Genomic DNA, 19,044 nt, shown 5'->3' with positions numbered 1-19,044 from the left:
AAAATCTATCAATCTGAGATCTCAATGAAAGCGATTTATAATTTGGATGCTAAGTTCACAAGCGTATTTTGTTTTAAATTTTGAATCTCGTGAAAAAAAAGGAAGTACACACTCTCCCCATCCTCCCGTGGCAGGTAAACAAACCTAAAACTCTTTGCTGGCAACCATTGGCATAACCATTGCGCCACGGAAGGAGTTTGCTAGTAACATTTTGCGAGCGATAGTGATTTCGTCTTATGGAAAGTACTCCCTCGGTTCAGAATTAACCATCGTTAAAATGGATAAATCTACACACTAAAACACGTCTAAGTACACTCATTTCAGCAAGAGTTAACTCGGAACGGAGGAATATTTGTTAGCAAGGAAATAAGCCCGCGTAAGAGCATCTCCAACAGCCGCGCTAAACTAGCGCCGCGCCGCAAAATAGGTCGTTTTAGCGCGCGCGCAACGCGTCAGGGCGCTCCAGCGGGCGCGCAAAAATGGCGCGCGCGCTAAAACGGGTTGGGCGCGCGGTCACCCGCACGGCGTATTTCGGGCGCCCACTACAGCGCGCGGCATACTCGAGCGCTCGCGCCCGCTCTTCCTCTCGCGCTTCCACCCCCGACCGGCCGCGCCGCCGCCGCCGCCCGCGCACCCCGGCGACCGTCTCAGGCTTCCCCGGCCTATCCCCGCGCGCCCGCGCTTCCGCCCATCCCCTCCTAGTACCGCCGGCGCCCGCGCGCCTCCGTCGTCCGAGGAACAGCGCCCGAGCGCTCGCTGCCGCGCCGCGCCTGCAAGGTGTTTGACAAAACGCCTACAAGGTATGTATTGCTCAAACTTCATGAATTTGGTGCATGCTTTGAATTGTAGTTTTTATAGTATAGTATTGAACATTGTAGATGAGTTCGTCGTATGATTCTTCCGAAGAAGAATTTGATATGGAAGAGGAGGAGGATCTTGCAATGATCGTAGCTATGCATATTAATAAAAAACCGAAGCACGGTGGTTCGGTTATGGGTCGGGAGAAAATTTGAAGAGATAGGATTGATACCCATAACAGATTGATGAAGAACTATTTCGTGGAGAATCCCACATACCCGAAGTCGTATTTTCGTCGCCGGTTTAGGATGAGCACCGACTTGTTCAGGCGCATTGCAGAGAAACTAGCGAGCCATGACCGGTTTTTCCAGCAAAGGAGGAATGCCGCCGGAGAGCTCGGGCATAGCACTTTTCTGAAGGTGACAGCCGCTTTGCGTACGTTGGCATACGGTATCCCGGCTGATCTAGTTGATGATCATTTGGCTATGGGTGAGAGCCAAGCCATCATGTGTGTCAAGCGCTTTGCAGTGGGAATTGTGCAAGTGTTTGGCGAGGAGTATTTGAGATCTCCCACTGCTGAAGACGCCGCAAGGCTATTGGCGATGAACAAAGCGCGCGGCTTTCCTGGCATGCTTGGCTCAATAGATTGCATGCATTGGAGTTGGAAGAATTGTCCAAAGGCATGGCATGGGCAATTCCACGGCCAAAAAAGGGTTCCACTATAATCCTTGAAGCGGTGGCCGATCAGGAGACTTGGATTTGGCATGCATTCTTTGGAATGTCTGGATCTTTGAATGATATCAATGTTGTCAACCGGTCACCACTGATGAATAAGATTGCAAACGGTGAGTTGCCACCTGTGCAGTTTGTAGCAAATGGCCGTACGTACAACTATGGCTATTATCTAGCAGATGGCATCTATCCAAAGTGGCAAACCTTCGTGAAGCCGTTGAAAAAACCGGAAGGTAAGAAAAATCTTGATTTCCACAATGCTCAGGCGGCGGCTAGAAAAGATGTGGAGAGAGCATTTGGGATTTTGCAAGCCCAATTTGCTATTGTGAGAGGACCGGCAAGATTTTGGGATCAAAAAATGCTTTGGTACATCATGCACGCTTGTGTGATCATGCACAACATGATCATCGAGAATGAGCGTGGCCAAGATTTAGACTACTCACAGTATGAGCTCTTGGGACATCCCGTGCGAGTGCGGCGGAGGGCTGAAAGGGTAGCCCGTTTTGTTGCCTCCTATCATGCCATTCGGCGTCCCGCAACGCACAAGGAACTTCAGAATGATCTAATTGAAGAGTGGTGGGCATGGCATAGACGGCAAAGAGCATGATGATATCTGCACTCGACATTGTATTGTTCATGAACTATTTGTTGTGTTGTAATAATTTATTTTGAACTATTTGTTGTTGTACTGAACGATAAACTATTTGTTTGAGTTGTAATGATTTATTTTAAACTATTTGTTATTGATTTTTATTTTGTTTGTTTGATCATTTTTGCTCATTTTCTTTGAAATGTACATGTGGTTTGTGCGGCGCGCGCGCTGTATTTTTGCGCCATGCTGGAGCGGCGTGCGCGCGCTGCATTATAGCGCCGCTGTTGGAGCCAGCGCAGGCGGGCGCGCAAAACCAGCCACAGCGCGCGCGCTGCATTATAGCGCCGTTGCTGGAGCCAGTGCAGGCGGGCGCGCAAAACCAGCCGCAGCGCGCGCGCTAACAGATATTTTGCGCGCGGCGCTTTAGCGCGGCTGTTGAAGATGCTCTAATGCAACTGTGCTGTCCACCATCCCACCATCCGGCGCATGCAGCTGTGCTGTCCATGCAGTGCCTAGTTCCCGAACAAAAAAACCCACGTCATCCTGCAGGTGGAACCAGGAAACGCAGGCGTCTCAGCATAGCGCAGCACCCAGCCGGTTCAGAGGAACACGAGGAAAGCAGCGGGTCGTCGCTCCAATCCATGGCCAGGACCAGGGTGGATCTCCTTCGATCTCTTCTCACAGCGATCGATCACGATCACTATCAGATCCTCGTTTTCCCGCTTAGCATGCATGCATGTTGCCGAATGTGTGAAAGAAGAGTAGGCGCTGCGCGTTTTGTGCATCGGTCAAGGCGGTCAAAAGCGTGGACGCACAGACGTAGCAGTGTGTAAAAGGCTCGGTCTCAGTTCTTGGCAGATTGTTTCACAAAAGAAGAACATTGGCAGAGGCCAAAGGTGATACATGCAGGAGCATTTACATATAGCAGGCTTGTGGGGCAACCAACAACGGTGCATGACTAACAGGAGTTTGACCAGAGACCTGGTGTAGCATGGCCGGCCCGGCACGGAGACAGCCACCCCAAAGGCCAAGCGCACGGAGGTTCACTTGCTTGACAAGAGGCAGGTGCACCCGAGCACTGCATAAACTTGATTGGCGGGAACACCTTCACACATTTCGGACTAAATGTACCCCATTGCCAACCTTGTGTACCGCGGCTGAACGTGTTTCAAGTTTTTGTATAAAAGTGTTTTCACCGGACGTGACAATATAAGGTCGTGGGTAACCGAGCCAACGACGTGACAATACCAAAATGTGTGCCTGCGCCCGAGTTAAGGCTCGCAGGTCGCAGGTATTGCTTTGCTTGCCAAGAGGAATGCCTGCCTGCCTGCCTGCCTGCTGCGTGGTGACCACGCGGAGCATGCATGCATGCATGCTCTCTCTTGCTACTATGATGGAAACTTGCGACGCACTGTACGTGCTGCTGCTGCTGATCTTCTCTCTCGACAGTGCAGCGTATCTCATACCTGCCGTGGCAATCCGGTGCCAGTCTAGCCCTTTGACCGCTGGTCCAAGCCATGCTTGCCTCCCTCGGCTGCTCCGCTCTCCCCATTTCCCTGTCATGTCAGGCCACTACTGTTTCGTGTGATACGGTAGCACAGAAATCTCTTGTATACCCAGGCGCAGCAGCAGAGCTTTGAATGCACGCACTCGATCGGCTCCATCTACTTGCTGCCAAGACACAAGAGCAAAGGCGCAGGACACATTAATTAACCCACCGCTGTGGCTTGGGCCGCTATAAATCTACCCTACCGTATGCATGCTCACAGTACCCAGCAACAACGCAAAGCCTACACTTGCTTCCCAGCTTGCGTAGCTGAAGTTCACAGAGCGAACGAAAGTAGAGGAGCGACTCGCACCAGCTAGCTAGCTAGCTCCGCCCGCCATGGCCTTCCGCGACGCGGCCCGCAAGCCGCTGCTCTGGCTCCTCCCCGCGACGCTCATCCTGGCGACGGGCGGCGGCGAGCGCGACGCCGCCCGGCGCCGGCTCTACGCCCCCACCCTGCTGGCCGCGTGGCTGGTCCTCGGCGTCGTCACGGCGGCGCTGGCCGCCAACGGGGGGAGGATCATGCGCTTCGCACGCTGGAAGAGGCTGCTGCTCCGCGGGGGGCTGCTGCTCGCCCTCGGCCTCAACGCCTTCTGCATCTACCTCGCCCTCGACGCCGTCGCTGACAGGCTCCTGGGCGAGCAGGGGCCCGTCTCCCTGGGCGTGGCTCGCGTCGTCTGCGCTCTCACCGCCGCGGCCGCGCACCTCGACTTCGGATGGGTCGCCGTCCACGGGGAGTAGAGCGGCGAGTTGGGACTTAGCCGACCGGCCGGCGGAGACTGATCAGTACGTGGTCGAGTGACTTAGTTGATGTGTGGTAGTAGTAGTAGGCAACTAGGCATTGTGGGCAAATTGTTAGACTGTGTCTTCAAAGTTGATGTCTGGCCTTCTGCCGGACGCAGATCAACATATGCATGTAGTGTGAGAAGTGAGTGTTTACGTGTTTAAGCTGGTATTTTTACACCGTGTTTAAGCTATGGATTTGGTTAACCGCCGGTTGGTGGCCTTATCATGTCGTGGTAATATTGTTACTTTCACATTCGTTTCGGCCGAGGAATGATTTCCACCATTTTTAGTCGATCCCATGTGTTTTCTTACTATCGTTTACGTATGTTTTATTTATTCGATTCTAGCTCCAGATGGGTTCAGCCGTTTAAGTTAAGGTCTCTTTTAATTAGTTTACATGAATTTTATATGATAGCATTCCCCTGGGAAAATTACTTCCCCTAAATTTTACTACTCTAAAGATGGACGATCTAGCCGATCCTCCAAAGTCAGAGGTGTAAAAAAAATCATCAATTCCTTTAGCATAGCCGCATAAATTTCAAGCAATTGCACGTTAGATCATCAATCATTCAAATCTTTCAAGATAAACATGCATAACATATCAATTGTTAGCAAGCATATAGTTTCACGGATCAAGATTTAAAATTTAAACATAAGTTTATCCAAAAGGCATCACATCGATCAAGTTTGATTCAAAACCACTACAACATAGGAAATTTTTATCCCGTGGATCGAGCCCAACTAAAGTCATGCATGAACTCAAACTCCATCCTCGCCAAAGAGATCACCACCACCATCCACACGGCCACCCCCATCACCATCACCATCCTCTCGGCTACCCCCATCACCACCACAGGAGTTGCTGGTGTGGTGGGCCGGACAAGAGATTTTGGGTGCGCAGGGCGGTGGTTTCTGGCAGCGACGCGCCGACGGGGTGGCGGATGGGTCTTGGCTGGCCATTTGGCAGGAGTGGGGGTCATTGGTAGCGAGGATGACGATGGTAGTGGTTGTCGGAATCAGGGCTCCGCGGTCCAAAACAAGGTTTGAACTCCGGGACGTGAACGAAGGATCTCGCTTAGCTACGGCTCGCTGCTTGCCACCCCTAGGCCTGGCCTCATCGAGCTCGAGCGGACTGGGAGAAGGAATGACATGGTGGTTTACCCATGCTCGGGCCACCTTGCGGTGTAAAACACTACTCCTGCTTTGTGGTGGATTGCCTCGCGAGGAGGATGAGTATGAACTAGTACAAATGTGAGCTGCTTGGGGAGAGCTCAATGGAGGAAGGATCCAGTTTTGGGGGCCGATGAGTCGATCCCTCTCTACGGTGGCAACTAACCTATCTTTATAGTGGCCTCGGCCCTCCTCCCTCATAGCTTAGGCGGGAAGCGATACCACAGCGGCCAATTTCGAACGGGGCAGGAGTACACCCTATTCTAATTAAAGGTGGTTTTCATATGCAAAGCTTCTAATCATGATGCAGCTGTGGGCTCGCTGATGACCTCCGTCATGCCAAGCACATGGTCTTGATCTTGTTGAACTGGAGTGGAAGCCTTTGGGGGATTCCTTGGGAAACCGCGTACGTCCTTGCCTCCTTAGCACCAAAGAGGAAACTGTCCTGGACAGCGCCCGCTGGCGTCCTGCTGGCCTTGGTTGTCATGGCTCATATCACCGCGAACCTCGCGAGGCGGGGTGCCTACCTAGAGATGTTCGCTCCTTTGGAGGCAGCTCCTTGGGAGGTCTTGATGTCGTTCGCCTCACAAGGCGGGGGGCCCTCGCGAGGGTCTTGCTCGGGGGCCTTGGAGTTGGGGCGCGTCGGGCCGTTGGTGGAGCCATGCGCTGGGCTGCAGGCAGGCGGGCCTGGGTACGCCCTATCCCAAAACGCCGACAATGGTGGCTGCACGTGCAGGAGAATAGGGGGGAGTTTTACTCTGCCGCGCCGAGAGCTAGTATATTTAGTTGCCTTGGTGTGCCAACTTTTCGGCTGAAGAATAAATTTTTTAGTGGAGTAAAATAAAAAATTCCTCTAACCGTTTTTAGGGGATCGGCTAAAGATGCCCTTAGCCCTTTAGTTTGTAGGAATGTGTCCCTATTCCTATGCATGATTGATGGATTGGTTCATATCCTTCATATTTTCAAGAGAGAGAAAACATTACTCATACCTAATAGCAAAGTTCCTATCATCTCATTTCTTACTTTGATCATCACAAATAGATGATGTAGATGCAAAAAATTTACTCGAATGATAGGGCACGATGCAAAATAGGCCACCAAGTGATGAAAATTAGCATCACCTGGGCGCTCGAGCAAAACGTGGGCAACCGCGAACCTCTTTGCAAATCCCCTGAAATCCTCTTTGGGGCTTGAAATCCCCTCTACCAAACAAGGAGAATGGATGTATGGCCCTCGTAGGAGATGTCAACCATGGAGGATGAAGGTGAATAACCCTAAGCGAGGCAAATGGAAGGGGAAGGGCCAGCGGAGATGTACCTCCGATGAAGGACTCGGCCGGAGAAGGGACGCCAGGGTCGTGGAGGTGGCGGCGCCCTCCTCCCATCCTCTTTCCGTTCGTCTCCTCCTCTTTTCCCCTTCATTCCTCGAGGCCCCCTCGGGCTTCTCAACCACCTAGATCGCGGGGGGTGCCCTCCTCAAAACCCCTACCAAATGACGACTCTGGGATTCGTGGATTTTTTTAGCCTCGCGAGGATAATTCTCTGTAGACCTCCCCAAACCCTAGCTACCAAACGAGGCCTCAATGAGCGAGCGGGGAGATAACCAATTTGTAGTTATTTTTAACGAATTTGGACAAGGATAGACCGACGTTGTCAAGTGTTAAGATCGAAGGGCAGCCTTTTTATAACGTGGAGACGTGGTCCACAATTGCTATTTCTCGCACCCTCTGGTGAATACTTTGGTAACTTGCACCCCTGCCATCGCTAGGTTTCATATTGGGCCGGTCCAAGTCGGCTTCATACGGGACATCCATATTCCAGTTTTGTTGTATTATTTCTTTGGTTTTATTTTAGTCTAAACACAGTCAAGTTGATCAATAAAGTTTAGTGTATTTAGTATAAAAACAAAAGGTTGTTTCATTTACTTCGTTTATTTTCTCCTTTTTTATTTTTTATTTTATTTTTTCATTTCCATTTTGTATCCTTTTTATTTTTCTTTTATTTTTACCTTTTCTATTCTTTTATTATTTTTTGTTCAGGAACAATTTTCGAATTCACGAATATTTTTTGAAATCAGGTAAATTTATTGAAATTTTGAACATTTTTTTAGACCATGAGCGCCTTTTGAAATCATGAACATTATTTGAAATTAGTGATTTTTTTTAAATTACTGAACATCTTAAATTCGTGAACAATTCTTAAAATCTGCGAACATGTTTTTGAAACTTGGGAGCTAATTTTGAAATATGCAAAAAAAATTGAATTGATGAACAGTTTTCGAGATTAGTTAACTATTTTTAATTCGTGTTTTTTTTTAAATTCGGGAACAAGTATTGAAATTTCCGAACATTTTGTAAATGTGTGAAAATTGTTTTTGAAATTTGGGAATCTTTTTGTAAATTTATTTTGTTTTGAATTTTGCAAACGTTTTTTGAATTAATGAACATTTTCAAATGACTGGTTTTTTAATGAACGATCTTTTTTTAAATCTGGGAATAATTTTTATATTTCCCTTTTTTTAATTCATTAGCATTTTCTGAATTCATGAAAATTTATGATATCTCGAGCTTATTTTAAATTCGTGAACAATCATCTAAAATTTTGAACAATTTTTAAATCCATGGACATTTTTTGAAATTTAGATTTGATTTATATCCCAAACATTTATGTCCGTGGACATTTCAAATATGATATACGTGAACAATTCTTGAAGTAGAGAAAAAAGAAGAATGAAAGAAGAAAAGTAAAAAAAAACAGAAGCGCCCAGCCCATGCATGGGTTTGCCCAAAATGCATGCTAGGGCACAGGAGGGGTGCGTGATTCCTCGCTTTCAACCGCACAAGGTGGGGAATAGGAGGTCCCATAAGGGGTCTATGCCACATTCAAATTTTACTTGGCCGAGGCCCATGCTTTGCCATGACATGACGGCAAGCCGGGTGAGCAGGAGCAGCCCATGAATTTATGAATTGAAAGATGGTAGGACGAGGGATGGTGGTGGGGACCTTAATAATATTTCATAAAACATGCTCTCGCCCTACTTTATAGATAAAAGCACGGAACAAAATACATGGGTGAGCTATATAAGCTAGTGAGGACGCCCTCTTATAAAGTAGATGAACTGGAACCTGAACCGGCCGCCGCTGGACGTTTCTCTCCTGCCACCTCCCTAGCTCTAGCTTCCTTGATCCCCTTTCTTGCTGATAGAAACTTGTATCCGTGATTGAATCCATGACCCATCGAGTGATTAGTATTCAGGGTCATAACAGAACCGAGGTTTTATTTTGTAGATCGAGGGATGGGAGCTTTGTTGCCTGAAGAAATGTCCCAGTAGGTTTAAGACTACTAACCGGCCCAACTGAGCCGTGCCCACATTTGGGATCCATCTCACTTGCATAGAGTCCAGTGAAGGTAAAAGACCCATGGCATGACCTGGCCCATGGGCTGAGGTCAGTGAATTGGGCCGTGATTTGCAAAATTATCAGTTTCTCTAGTAGTTAGTCGGTTCCACCACTTGCGCCACCGCTCTTCTCTCTCTAAAAAAACTTGCGCCACCGCTCTTCGCCTGCCTATCTCTGTAGCCGACACGCCGCCGCCCACCGCCGCCACCTCTCCTCATCTCCCATCCCGGGGACGGGGAAAAAGACCTAGCAACTCACGTGCTTCCTTCCTCTTCCTCAAGCCGCTCCTTCTCAGGCTGCGCCGCCGCAGCGCGCGAGCTCCTCCACCGTCCACTCCCTCCGCACCTGCCCGCCAGGCCGCCGCTAGCTGACCAAGGCGAGGTGAGGAGGTGACGTCGTTGTCTTCCGCATTTGAACTTTCGAGTGCATAATCGTGTATGGTATATATATGCTGCTCTGCCTCTGCAGCTGCGGAGGCGTCAGGCCAGGCGTGCAGCAGTGTGCTGTACTCGATTGCTCGATGCAGCTAGAGACCGCGTGTGCTCAGTTCAGTTAGAAATGCATGTGTGCCCACCATTTCAGTATGTCTGTCTCTGTCCATTGTTGTGACAACTTGGGAACTCGAAGCAGTTCAGACTTCAGAGACCGAGTCACTCATTCCTAACATATGCCGTCAAACTGATTGTATTTCTGCTGCTCCCTGTCAGTCATGTGGTTTCTAACGCCGGGTTGCCTTTTATCTGAAAACTGCACTGAAAACACTTGCATAACATAACTGATGATCGATGTTGGTTTACGGACCGTATGCTCGTCACTGCCTTACCGGCATTTTTTCAGATCATGATATTCAATGGTGTCATTTGATGCGTGGAATACTGTTATACTGCTGGGACTCATCACCCATGTGAACATTAATGTCTGAAATCATCTGAAGTTTTATCTTGCTCTTCTGCAGTTGGTCGATCGTTCTAGCAAAATGGGCTCAAAAGCGATCATTCGAGGAAGAAACTGTATCATATGGAGATTGAGCTGCCAGAAGAACCCAACATCTGTTACCATCAATCTTAACATTCTTGGTAATAATGGCATGTCAGATGATGTCCATTCAGGGAAGTCGGCTTCAGATCATGAAACTAATAAAGGGGCTGGATTGGAAATTTTGGCTAAACATCAGCTGTTACGTGGTTTAGTTGACCGTGGTTCTAGGAAAGGAAGGCGCGAAGTTATTTTACCGTCCCGATCTAGTGCTATGTGGCAGACTCTTCGGTTTGCAAGCACTAATGCAGCTAGAAGACCCGAGTTTGACAGTGGCAATGAACACAAGGACGATCAAGATAGACAGCAAGAGAAAGACGTGTTAACGGAAGACTGTGTGGACTCTACAGTAGAACTAGGTCCTGCCAAAGTCAAACCCGAAGTGAAGAATCAAGAACAGTCATCTGTTAAACAGAAGTTCTGGGAAACTGTTCCTGTGATTGGTCCCGCAATGAAAAGAGCGGCTTCCATGAGCAGGTTGATATGCGCTGATTCAGAATTTCAGATTAGTTACTGAATATTGTTACTCAGGAAGTACCACTTGTTCTTAGGGCTGATTGGACTCTATAATTTCAGTCAGAAGAAGGACGAGTTCTTTTCAACTATGCAGCACTATTGGCTTGGCTTGCGACTGCTGTGGCTAGATGTTAGGATTTCGTCCAGATTATTACTGAAGCTAGCCAATCGGAAAAGACTCTCGAGAAGAGAGAGGGGCCAGCTGACCCGTACAACCACGGACATATTCAAGCTGGTTCCCTTTTCGGTTTTTGTCGTAGTCCCATTCATGGAGTTTTTGTTGCCTGTGTTTCTAAGGATATTCCCAAACATGCAACCGTCAACATTCAAGGACAGGATGAAAGAACAGGTATGTGGAGTGTGCCCACTATAACTGATGTTGTTCTCTTCTGAATTCTAAAAGCAACTATTGTGGCACAAATGAAAGAACCGTGCGGATGGAAATTTAGGTGGTTAAATACTAGTAGTACCAGGGAACAAATAACAAAATAAGTGTCTCAACTTTGTACTACTAACTTTAGTACAAAGTTGTACTAAGGTTGAGACACTTATTTTGGGACCGAGGGAGTAGTTACTTACATTTATTTTATTTTTATTTTTTTACTTCCATTTTTTCGGAAGACACGTCATATTTATGTCATTCTGTTTATTTATTTTAAAACAAATAATGGCATGCTTTTCTGAAGAAACACCGTGATACTTTACTGTCTCTTGTGACGTGACCAATGGTAGGAGGCACTAAAAAGGAAACTCAAAGCAAGGATGGAATATGCCAAGTTTCTACAGGACATTGTGAACGAAATGACAAAAGAAGTGAAGTTTACACGTAGTGGAGAGAATAAGCAAAAGGCAGAGGATATTGAGCAGTTCATTAAGAAAGTATTAGACTTCCCCATATGTTTACTTCATTGTTGTTCTGCATGACTTGGATCACTCGGTACTTATGTGAGATTTCAATGGTTAGGTAAGGACTGGCTCATATGTTGATAACGGTGAAATATTGGGTTTTGCGAAGTTATTCAGTGATGAACTAACCTTGGATAATATGAGCAGGTTATTGTTGTACTTATGCTTTTTCATTTGTGCCTTTTCTCTTCATATGTAATGATGCTTAGGTTCATGTCATAATAACCTTGCAGGCCACGTTTAGTAAATATGTGCAAGTATATGGGGATCCAGTCATATGGGACAAACAATTATTTGCGATTTATGCTCAGAAGAAAACTTAAATGGTGAGTGTTTCTATATGTCACACCACAAGTGGTGTCTATTATATCTAGAAGAATAAAATAGTGCTAGAATGATGAGGGAGAATTGCAGATCAAGTTTGCAGTAGCATGTTCATGTGTGATCCCCTGGTTATTTTAGAGTTACGTTTGCAACTTGGTATGACATATATGTTCCTCTTGTCATTTCAACATCCAGTATATTGATTACTGTTGATTGCTCGGTTCTGGCAGTCATAAATTTGTAGAAATGGGCCATTAGAGCGAAAGCTGAGTTGCTAATCTGCCTCCTTTTCTGGCTAGTATAAAAGATGACGATATATTAATACAGAGAGAAGGTGTAGCCTCTCTCAGTGAAAATGAACTCCGTCAGGCCTGCAGGGAGAGAGGCCACCTTGGTTTGCTTCCAGTAGAAGAGATGCGTGAAGAGGTGATCTCATAACTTCTCCAGTTACTATACAATAGATGCCTGTAGTCACTTCCTATTCAACAATGGTTGCTAGTCAATAGTTGATGGTTTTATCACTTGAGGAGAATATGTTTGCTTACCTTCTTCTGCCTCTGCGCAGCTGCAAGATTGGTTGGACCTGTCTCTCCACTGTGAGGCGCCATCTTCTCTACTTATACTATCTAGGTGACTGAAATTTTCTGATTTATATATTGCTCTAAATAATGTCCCGTGTGACAACTATATGAACTTTGTAAAGCTGGCACATGCCCTGTTTCATTGACTGGTTATAATATTTTTTGTAGAGCTTTTACAGTTTCTGGCAAGATGAAGCCTGAGGATGTTGCAGCTACACTATCATCCCTTCCTGACAACATATTCGGAAGTGTGGGTCTTAGCTTGCCATCTGAAGATGCTCTTTCAGCTAGGAAGAGGAAGTTGGAGTTCTTGAAAATGCAAGATAAACTTATCAAGGTCATCTAAGTCATCTACAATATTTACTTGGGAGTAACATTATTTCTACTTCAGTTCACCTTTTTATAGTTAAAACTTAAAAGGCATATCAGTTCCCAATGACGGATTAATCGAATTCTGGGCGGGAGCAACGAACCTATTTGAAGTGGCCCATTTCGTACCAGAAAAGCCATGTATGAACAGCAGAACAAGGGTTGATTTTACTTTCACACTTAGCTACTCTAGGTTGGGGAGTAGGGCCAGGGGAGTCCATTTTCCATGTATGCCCACTGCTATTGATGAGTTTACTACTAATGTTTCTTGTTCTTTTCCTCTGTCTATTCTCTGCTGCCTTTTTGGCTTGAAAAGTTTCTTTACACGTTGCAGGAAGAAGAAAATGAAGAAGAGGACATGGTGAAGTTGGAAGACAAGGGCGGGTCGTGCAATAAATTCAGTGTCAAGGAAGCTGGTGATCTGGCAAGAAAGAGAATGTTAGAGAAACAGGAAGAGCTTTGCAAAGTTAGTCAGGCATTAGCTCTTTTGTCTTCTGCATCGGTAAGATTTCAATAGAATGCTTGCACATGTCTGTTAATAGATACTCCCTCCGTCCGGAAAAGCTTGTCCGAAGCTTGTTCCTCAAATGGATGTATCTAGCACCATTTGAGGGACAAGCTTTTTCGGACGGAAGTAGTAGTAGTTACTGAAACTTTCTGTTTGTTGATTTGTTTCTCTTGCAGTCAACTAGCAAGGAGCGTCAAGAATTCCTAAGCCTTGTGCACAGAGAGGTGAATCTAGCGCATATTATTTTCTTATCCGCAATAAGGCTAACCAGTACCTTCAACTTTTCACAATAAGATTAAGCAGTTGCATCCAGCTCACTAATATATGTTCTAATGAATTTTATCTCATTATTATTATCTGGAAAAAAAGGTGGATTTTATCTGACGATCTCTACCTGCTCGCATTCTCTCAAAAACATTATTTTTCTTGTGCAGATAGAACTGTACAACTCACTGCGTGAAGGTTCGACAGCAGAGGATGCCAATGAGGCATACACAGCTGCGAAGGGGAGTAATTCCGCTAGAAGTTCGGTATCCATGGCACTCATGAAAAAGGTATTGCTCATTGTTGAACCTATTTTATTTATTTATGTGGCCGTATGCATCGTTCTGATGTAGAGGCCGGGGAGTCCCCCCTTTTTGAAAAAAAATGTGAAGTACAGTACGTATTTATTAGTTTATCAGATCTTTGAAAAGTGCAGTAGGTCTGTAGGGTCAACAAAAATGAAATTGAACCCATTTGGTTGTCATGAGTTGAGGTTCTCCCGTTTCTAACGAACATCCACTATCCTGATAATTACCAGTCTGTTTCTTCATCCTGGCCATCTCTGACCTGTAACATCTGGTGTGTTCTGCTTTTTCTCGCAGATAAATGCCATGCTCAAGGAGCTGACAAAGGAAATAGATGATGTAGACACGGCCATTGGTGATGGTTGGCAGCTTCTGGACAGGTAACTCTTTGATTTTTTTTTTGTTATGTAGACAAGTCTAGACGACATGAGACTACGATCTCGTAGTAGAGTATTATCAACATGAGACCATATTATATTGTGGCATCATGATGATTTCCTGAAGGGACCGTGACGGTAAGGTCACTTCGGAGGAGGTGGCAGCCGCGGCCGCGTACCTGAAGCACAACTTGGACAGTGCAGGCATCGAGGAGCTCATCGGGAGCCTCTCCAAAGATAAAGGTAATTTTAGGACACGATAGCCACGCTCCTGTCGATACTGCTTGACCGTATTGACACGTACTGCTGTGTCCACGCTTGGATCACAGACGGCAAGATCCTGGTTGAGGACATCATCAGGCTTGGCACACAAGCTGAGGAGGCAGAGCCCGACGACGATGACTGACGGCGGCATCTGGCACCAAGAATCAAGAGAATCACCATCTCTTTTTGTAACTCATGTCGTCGTGGCCCGTCGGCCTAATCTTCTTTCTGAAGCCTAGACACGTGAAAACGCTGTGAACCCTCATCAATTATTTCCACTCCCCGGCACACGGTTTGCCTCGACGTCTGTGCACGACCCTCCCGTCACTGTCGCCCCGTGTGTCATGGATGATGGCAGCGGCGGCCGCCAGCCGCGCCGTGCCGTGCGTGTGATTCAATTCAACTCGCCGTCGAAACGGACGCTTTGGTTCGCCGCCCACCGGAAGCCTCGGCGCCGGAACGGGACAAGCGGAGAGGTCCACCTCCTAGTCGGCTACACGGAAGATAGTACAAAAAGAAAGAAAGAAAGAATCGGGATCCGGATCCGGGGCCTCCAGAAGACCACAGAGGTAGCCCAGGGTTCCAGTACTGCTACTGTTTATTATCCTCCTGCTGCTGCTGCCGCTGCCGATAGGGGAGGATAATGTAGTATCGTTTTGACTGACCCGCGTTGCTGCTGCGGATCCGAGGGCGGGTTTATATTCATCGGTAGCTGTTCATCCGCCGTGCACGCACGCACGGAGGGCGGTGACCCGAGCCGAGCAGGCCACTCCTTTCCTTGTCCGCTTTCTCCCACTTGGACAAGTACGCCTCCGCATCCATACCCACACGAGCGGACTGAACTGGTAGGCCCACCTTCCAGTTCTGTGCCGTGGGGCCACCGTCCTGTGAGAAAGTGTGCGTCTTCTGTGCCGTGGGCGGCGCCGGCGTGTGGCCACGTGGCGCGATCCTACTGGCCCGGGCGGCGCGTCCTTTCCACGTGAAGACATATATGCGTGAGTCGGCTCCGTCCTACTTTTTGCCCTCTCATCACTTCACAGCCGTGGCGGGCAGTGACATGCGGGGCCAGGCCTTCTGTGGGGGACTCGTGTCAGCCACACGCAGCACGTGGCCCCCTCCCCCCGGCCTGCGTGGGCGTGTGGCCAAGCAGGAAGGACAACACAAGCAGGCTTCAAAAGCTCTGCAATAGTGGAGACTGAAGAGACGGTAGTGGTGCAGCCCAGCTTCTTCTTTCTCTTCCCGTCGTCGCTTTTACAGAGAGAGGCTCCGGCGACTCCGACCACTCGAGCACGATCTCAGGTGAGCACGCAAGCTTCGATTTGTTCCAATCCCAAGTCCCCTCTCGCGTCTCTCTTCTTCCCCGTCGATTTTCCCTCTCTGATGGTCCCAAGGACCTGGGAGCCATGGCTCTTCTTGAGTGAGGAGCTGAAGAATATCTGAGCGGAGAATCATCTGATCAGCTCAAAATTTGACAACATTTTAGCAATTCTCGGTTTCTTTTTTCTGGGGAGTGGAAGTCTCATGGAACGCCTCAGAGTTCAGAAATACTAGTCTGATTCCCTGGTTTATGGCCTCTGTGATGTTCAGTTGGACAGGAAATTCTTACAATTTCCTTCAGGGTTCAGGAGAGAAACACATGGATGTAATTCTGTGCATCTTTTCCTTCAACTCACTATTACTAGTATGAAGTAACTTCTGAAACACAGTACTCATTAATTAATTTATTTATTATCTGCTGAAGATATCGAGTAATTAGTAATGAATCACTTGCCTTACGTTATGCCTTTGGTTTCTTCTATCTATTTATAACAACTTCTTCCTGAACCTTGCTTCAAAGAAAGTACTACTTGCGCTGCCGTATGGGCACTACAAAAACTTGAGCAGGTTGTGTTCTCAGCTGTCTTCTCTCTTGATCATTTTGGCCTGCAGGGTCAAAGCAGGAGGCACACCTTTGATGGCGCCCCTGGAGTCAGGCTCCTCACAACCCTTCTTCGACAGCAGTGCGATCGACGGCCCGTTCGATATCTACGAGTGCGGTACCTTGGCAGGTACCAGAGTTGTGCCAGATCCACCTCCATTACCTGGAACTTCTTATGGCAAGCAGAGAGCTTCCAGGAAAGCAAAAGAGACTCGTTGTGTTCATGTCCCTGAGGAGGTCCAGGACTGCTGGAACAGGCTATTCTTGGAAGGATATCAAGCCGATGTCCGCGTGTCGACGGATGATGGGAGCGAGATTTTATCGCATTCATGCATTCTTGTGAGTACAGTTTTCTGCCTCTCTTCCTGAAATGGCCTCACACCCACTAGAACAGAGGCAGGTTTTGATCTTATGTAAGAAGATCTTGGTCTCGTCTCCTACAGGGCATCAGATCTCCCGTTCTGAGAAGTATGCTGGAAGAAGCTAGAGTGGAAGATGGTCTCAGAAACATCCTGATTTCCGGTGTACCATCTCAAGCAGTCCGTGTCTTCATCAGATTTCTGTATTCTTCACGGTATAAGTGTGAACTGTATTCTTCATGCCTGAATGTTTGTGTTTCTTCAGAGTTTTCAGTATGGTCTCTTCTTTGACCACAAGAGATAGCATGACAGAACCTTACATTCATGTCGTTTTCTCTCTTGTGAAGCTTTGAGCAGGATGAGATGAAGAAATACGCCCTTCATTTGCTCGTACTCTCTCATGTTTACTCGGTACAATCTCTGAAGATCGTCTGTACCGACCAGCTCGAGAGGTTTTTTCTCGCTCCTGATAACGCGGTGGACGTTCTACAACTTGCACGGCTATGTGACGCACCAAGGCTCTCACTCATCTGTACTCGTATGATCACTGGAGATTTCAAGACCATCTCTCTGTCAGAAGGGTGGAAAGTGATGAGACGGGCCAACCCGAGCCTGGAGCAAGAGCTTCTTGAGTTTCTTGTTGAAGTGGACACAGTGAGTTCTCTGAAACAGAGCATCCTATTATGGCTTAATCACTAGTTGCTCCACCCCGCAACATCTCGGTTGTTCGAATTACTCGTCTTGCTATATGTTATGTGTATGATCTTCCACATGACGCACACACCTAGAATGCTTATACCTGCTGACGGAATTTTTGTAGCTGCACATCTACATACTGTCATGGTTCATAATCATTGTTCTCAAAACTGAATTTGACACAGAGAAGGCAAGAAAGAGCTAAAAGGCTGGAGGAAAAGAAGGTTTATCTTCAGCTGTATGAAGCTATGGAAGCTCTTGTTCATATATGCCGAGACGGTTGTAGGACAATTGGTCCCTGGGATCAGAAACTGAAGGGCAGTCAGGCTGTTTGCAAGTTTCCTGCCTGCAAGGGCATCGAGTTGCTGGTGCGCCATTTCTCGGCATGCAAAATGCGGGTGCCGCGTGGCTGCGCCAACTGCAAGCGCATGTGGCAGCTTCTTGAGCTGCATTCGCGAATGTGTTCCACACCAGGCACCTGCAGGGTTCCTCTGTGCAGGTGAGGTCTCTTGTCTTTGTTGGTCAGGATCATTTCATTCAGACACACAAGTTTTTTAGGTTAATACTACGTAGTACAACAGATGCTTGCTTTCATACCATCTCAGAATATATTTTTAGTCCCTCTTTTCCAAATGGGGCACCCCCTACTAGCTTCATCTCCATAAACTGAAGGTAGGTGGACTTACCAGACAGACAAACATAGCAGTTAAAATTCAGAAGACCAGGAAGAAGAACACATCAGATTTCTAGTTGCCTTCCTCACTCACACACCATATGCTCCAGAAAAGAAATTGGACTCAATTGACCACAATAGGAAATTTACTGCTGTACGCATACCATGCCACTTCTTCAGCATTTCTGTTGTATTCCCTTCATTGGTATACTATTTGTACATGTTGCAGGCATTTTAAGGATAAAATGCGGCATCGGAGCAAGAAAGAAGAAATCAAATGGGTCCTATTGGTGTGTAAGGTCCTAGGGAGTAAAGGAACAATTGATTCCGTCCTAAAAGCGAGAAAAATTTCACCCCTCAAGCCAATTGGAGCTTGACGTGTAGTTCGACAGTAATAACGTGAGCAGTGACAGTAAGTACAGGTGTGTATCATCTAGGTTTGAGTTGAGTTACAGATGATGGCGACTGCAGAAGGTGCTTTTGCCATGGTCAATGACTATGCTGGCAGGGGGCTTGACATTCTAGCTTGCACATGGGAGGTGGTTAACATGCGCTTCTACTGACCTCGCCTACCGCTGCTCTGTTGCTGCAATCTCCTCGATCTTGTCCTCGCCAACTAGGTAGCTCTGCAATTCCAGTGGAAACGTGTTAATGTTCATGTGTTAGCGCAAGAGTACCTAGGCGAGTAGTCAGCCAACATATCATTGATTACTATGGAGCAGAGAAGATCATTTACCGTTATCCATGACACTGAGTGAAGTATGACAGCGGCGAACATGAAGACTCCATGACACTGAGTGAAGTATGACAGCGGCGAACATGAAGACGTAGAAGCAGACAGTGGCAAAGGTGCCGGTCGGGAGCATCCATGTGAGGTGGAGAACCACTAGTAGTGTCAGTCCAAGAATCCCTAGGCGAGCAGTGAGCC

General features: G+C 47.2%; 2 protein-coding genes across 2 annotated transcripts; both read left to right on the top strand.

The window, feature by feature from the left end:
- Positions 1–9,212: 9,212 nt before the first annotated feature.
- Positions 9,213–14,982, top strand: LOC123071748 (LETM1 domain-containing protein YLH47, mitochondrial). The gene is made up of 15 exons (XM_044495333.1): positions 9,213–9,402; positions 9,977–10,533; positions 10,633–10,921; positions 11,305–11,451; positions 11,537–11,625; positions 11,712–11,804; positions 12,102–12,228; positions 12,368–12,432; positions 12,552–12,720; positions 13,087–13,254; positions 13,437–13,484; positions 13,695–13,814; positions 14,127–14,209; positions 14,334–14,449; positions 14,536–14,982. The coding sequence occupies exons 2-15, from the start codon at positions 9,998–10,000 to the stop codon at positions 14,610–14,612; spliced, it is 2,127 nt and encodes a 708-aa protein (XP_044351268.1). The 5' UTR covers positions 9,213–9,402; positions 9,977–9,997; the 3' UTR covers positions 14,613–14,982.
- Positions 14,983–15,555: 573 nt separating this feature from the next.
- LOC123071749 (BTB/POZ and TAZ domain-containing protein 3) lies at positions 15,556–18,589 on the top strand. Its single transcript, XM_044495334.1, has 6 exons — positions 15,556–15,769; positions 16,400–16,727; positions 16,832–16,962; positions 17,095–17,401; positions 17,629–17,942; positions 18,346–18,589. Exons 2-6 carry the CDS (start codon positions 16,425–16,427, stop codon positions 18,491–18,493), a joined length of 1,203 nt encoding a protein of 400 aa, XP_044351269.1. The 5' UTR covers positions 15,556–15,769; positions 16,400–16,424; the 3' UTR covers positions 18,494–18,589.
- The last annotated feature ends 455 nt before the right edge of the window (positions 18,590–19,044 follow it).

Source organism: Triticum aestivum, chromosome 3B (genome assembly GCF_018294505.1).
Source record: "Triticum aestivum cultivar Chinese Spring chromosome 3B, IWGSC CS RefSeq v2.1, whole genome shotgun sequence".
NCBI lineage: Eukaryota > Viridiplantae > Streptophyta > Magnoliopsida > Poales > Poaceae > Triticum > Triticum aestivum.
This window is presented reverse-complemented; position numbering and strand designations above follow the sequence as displayed.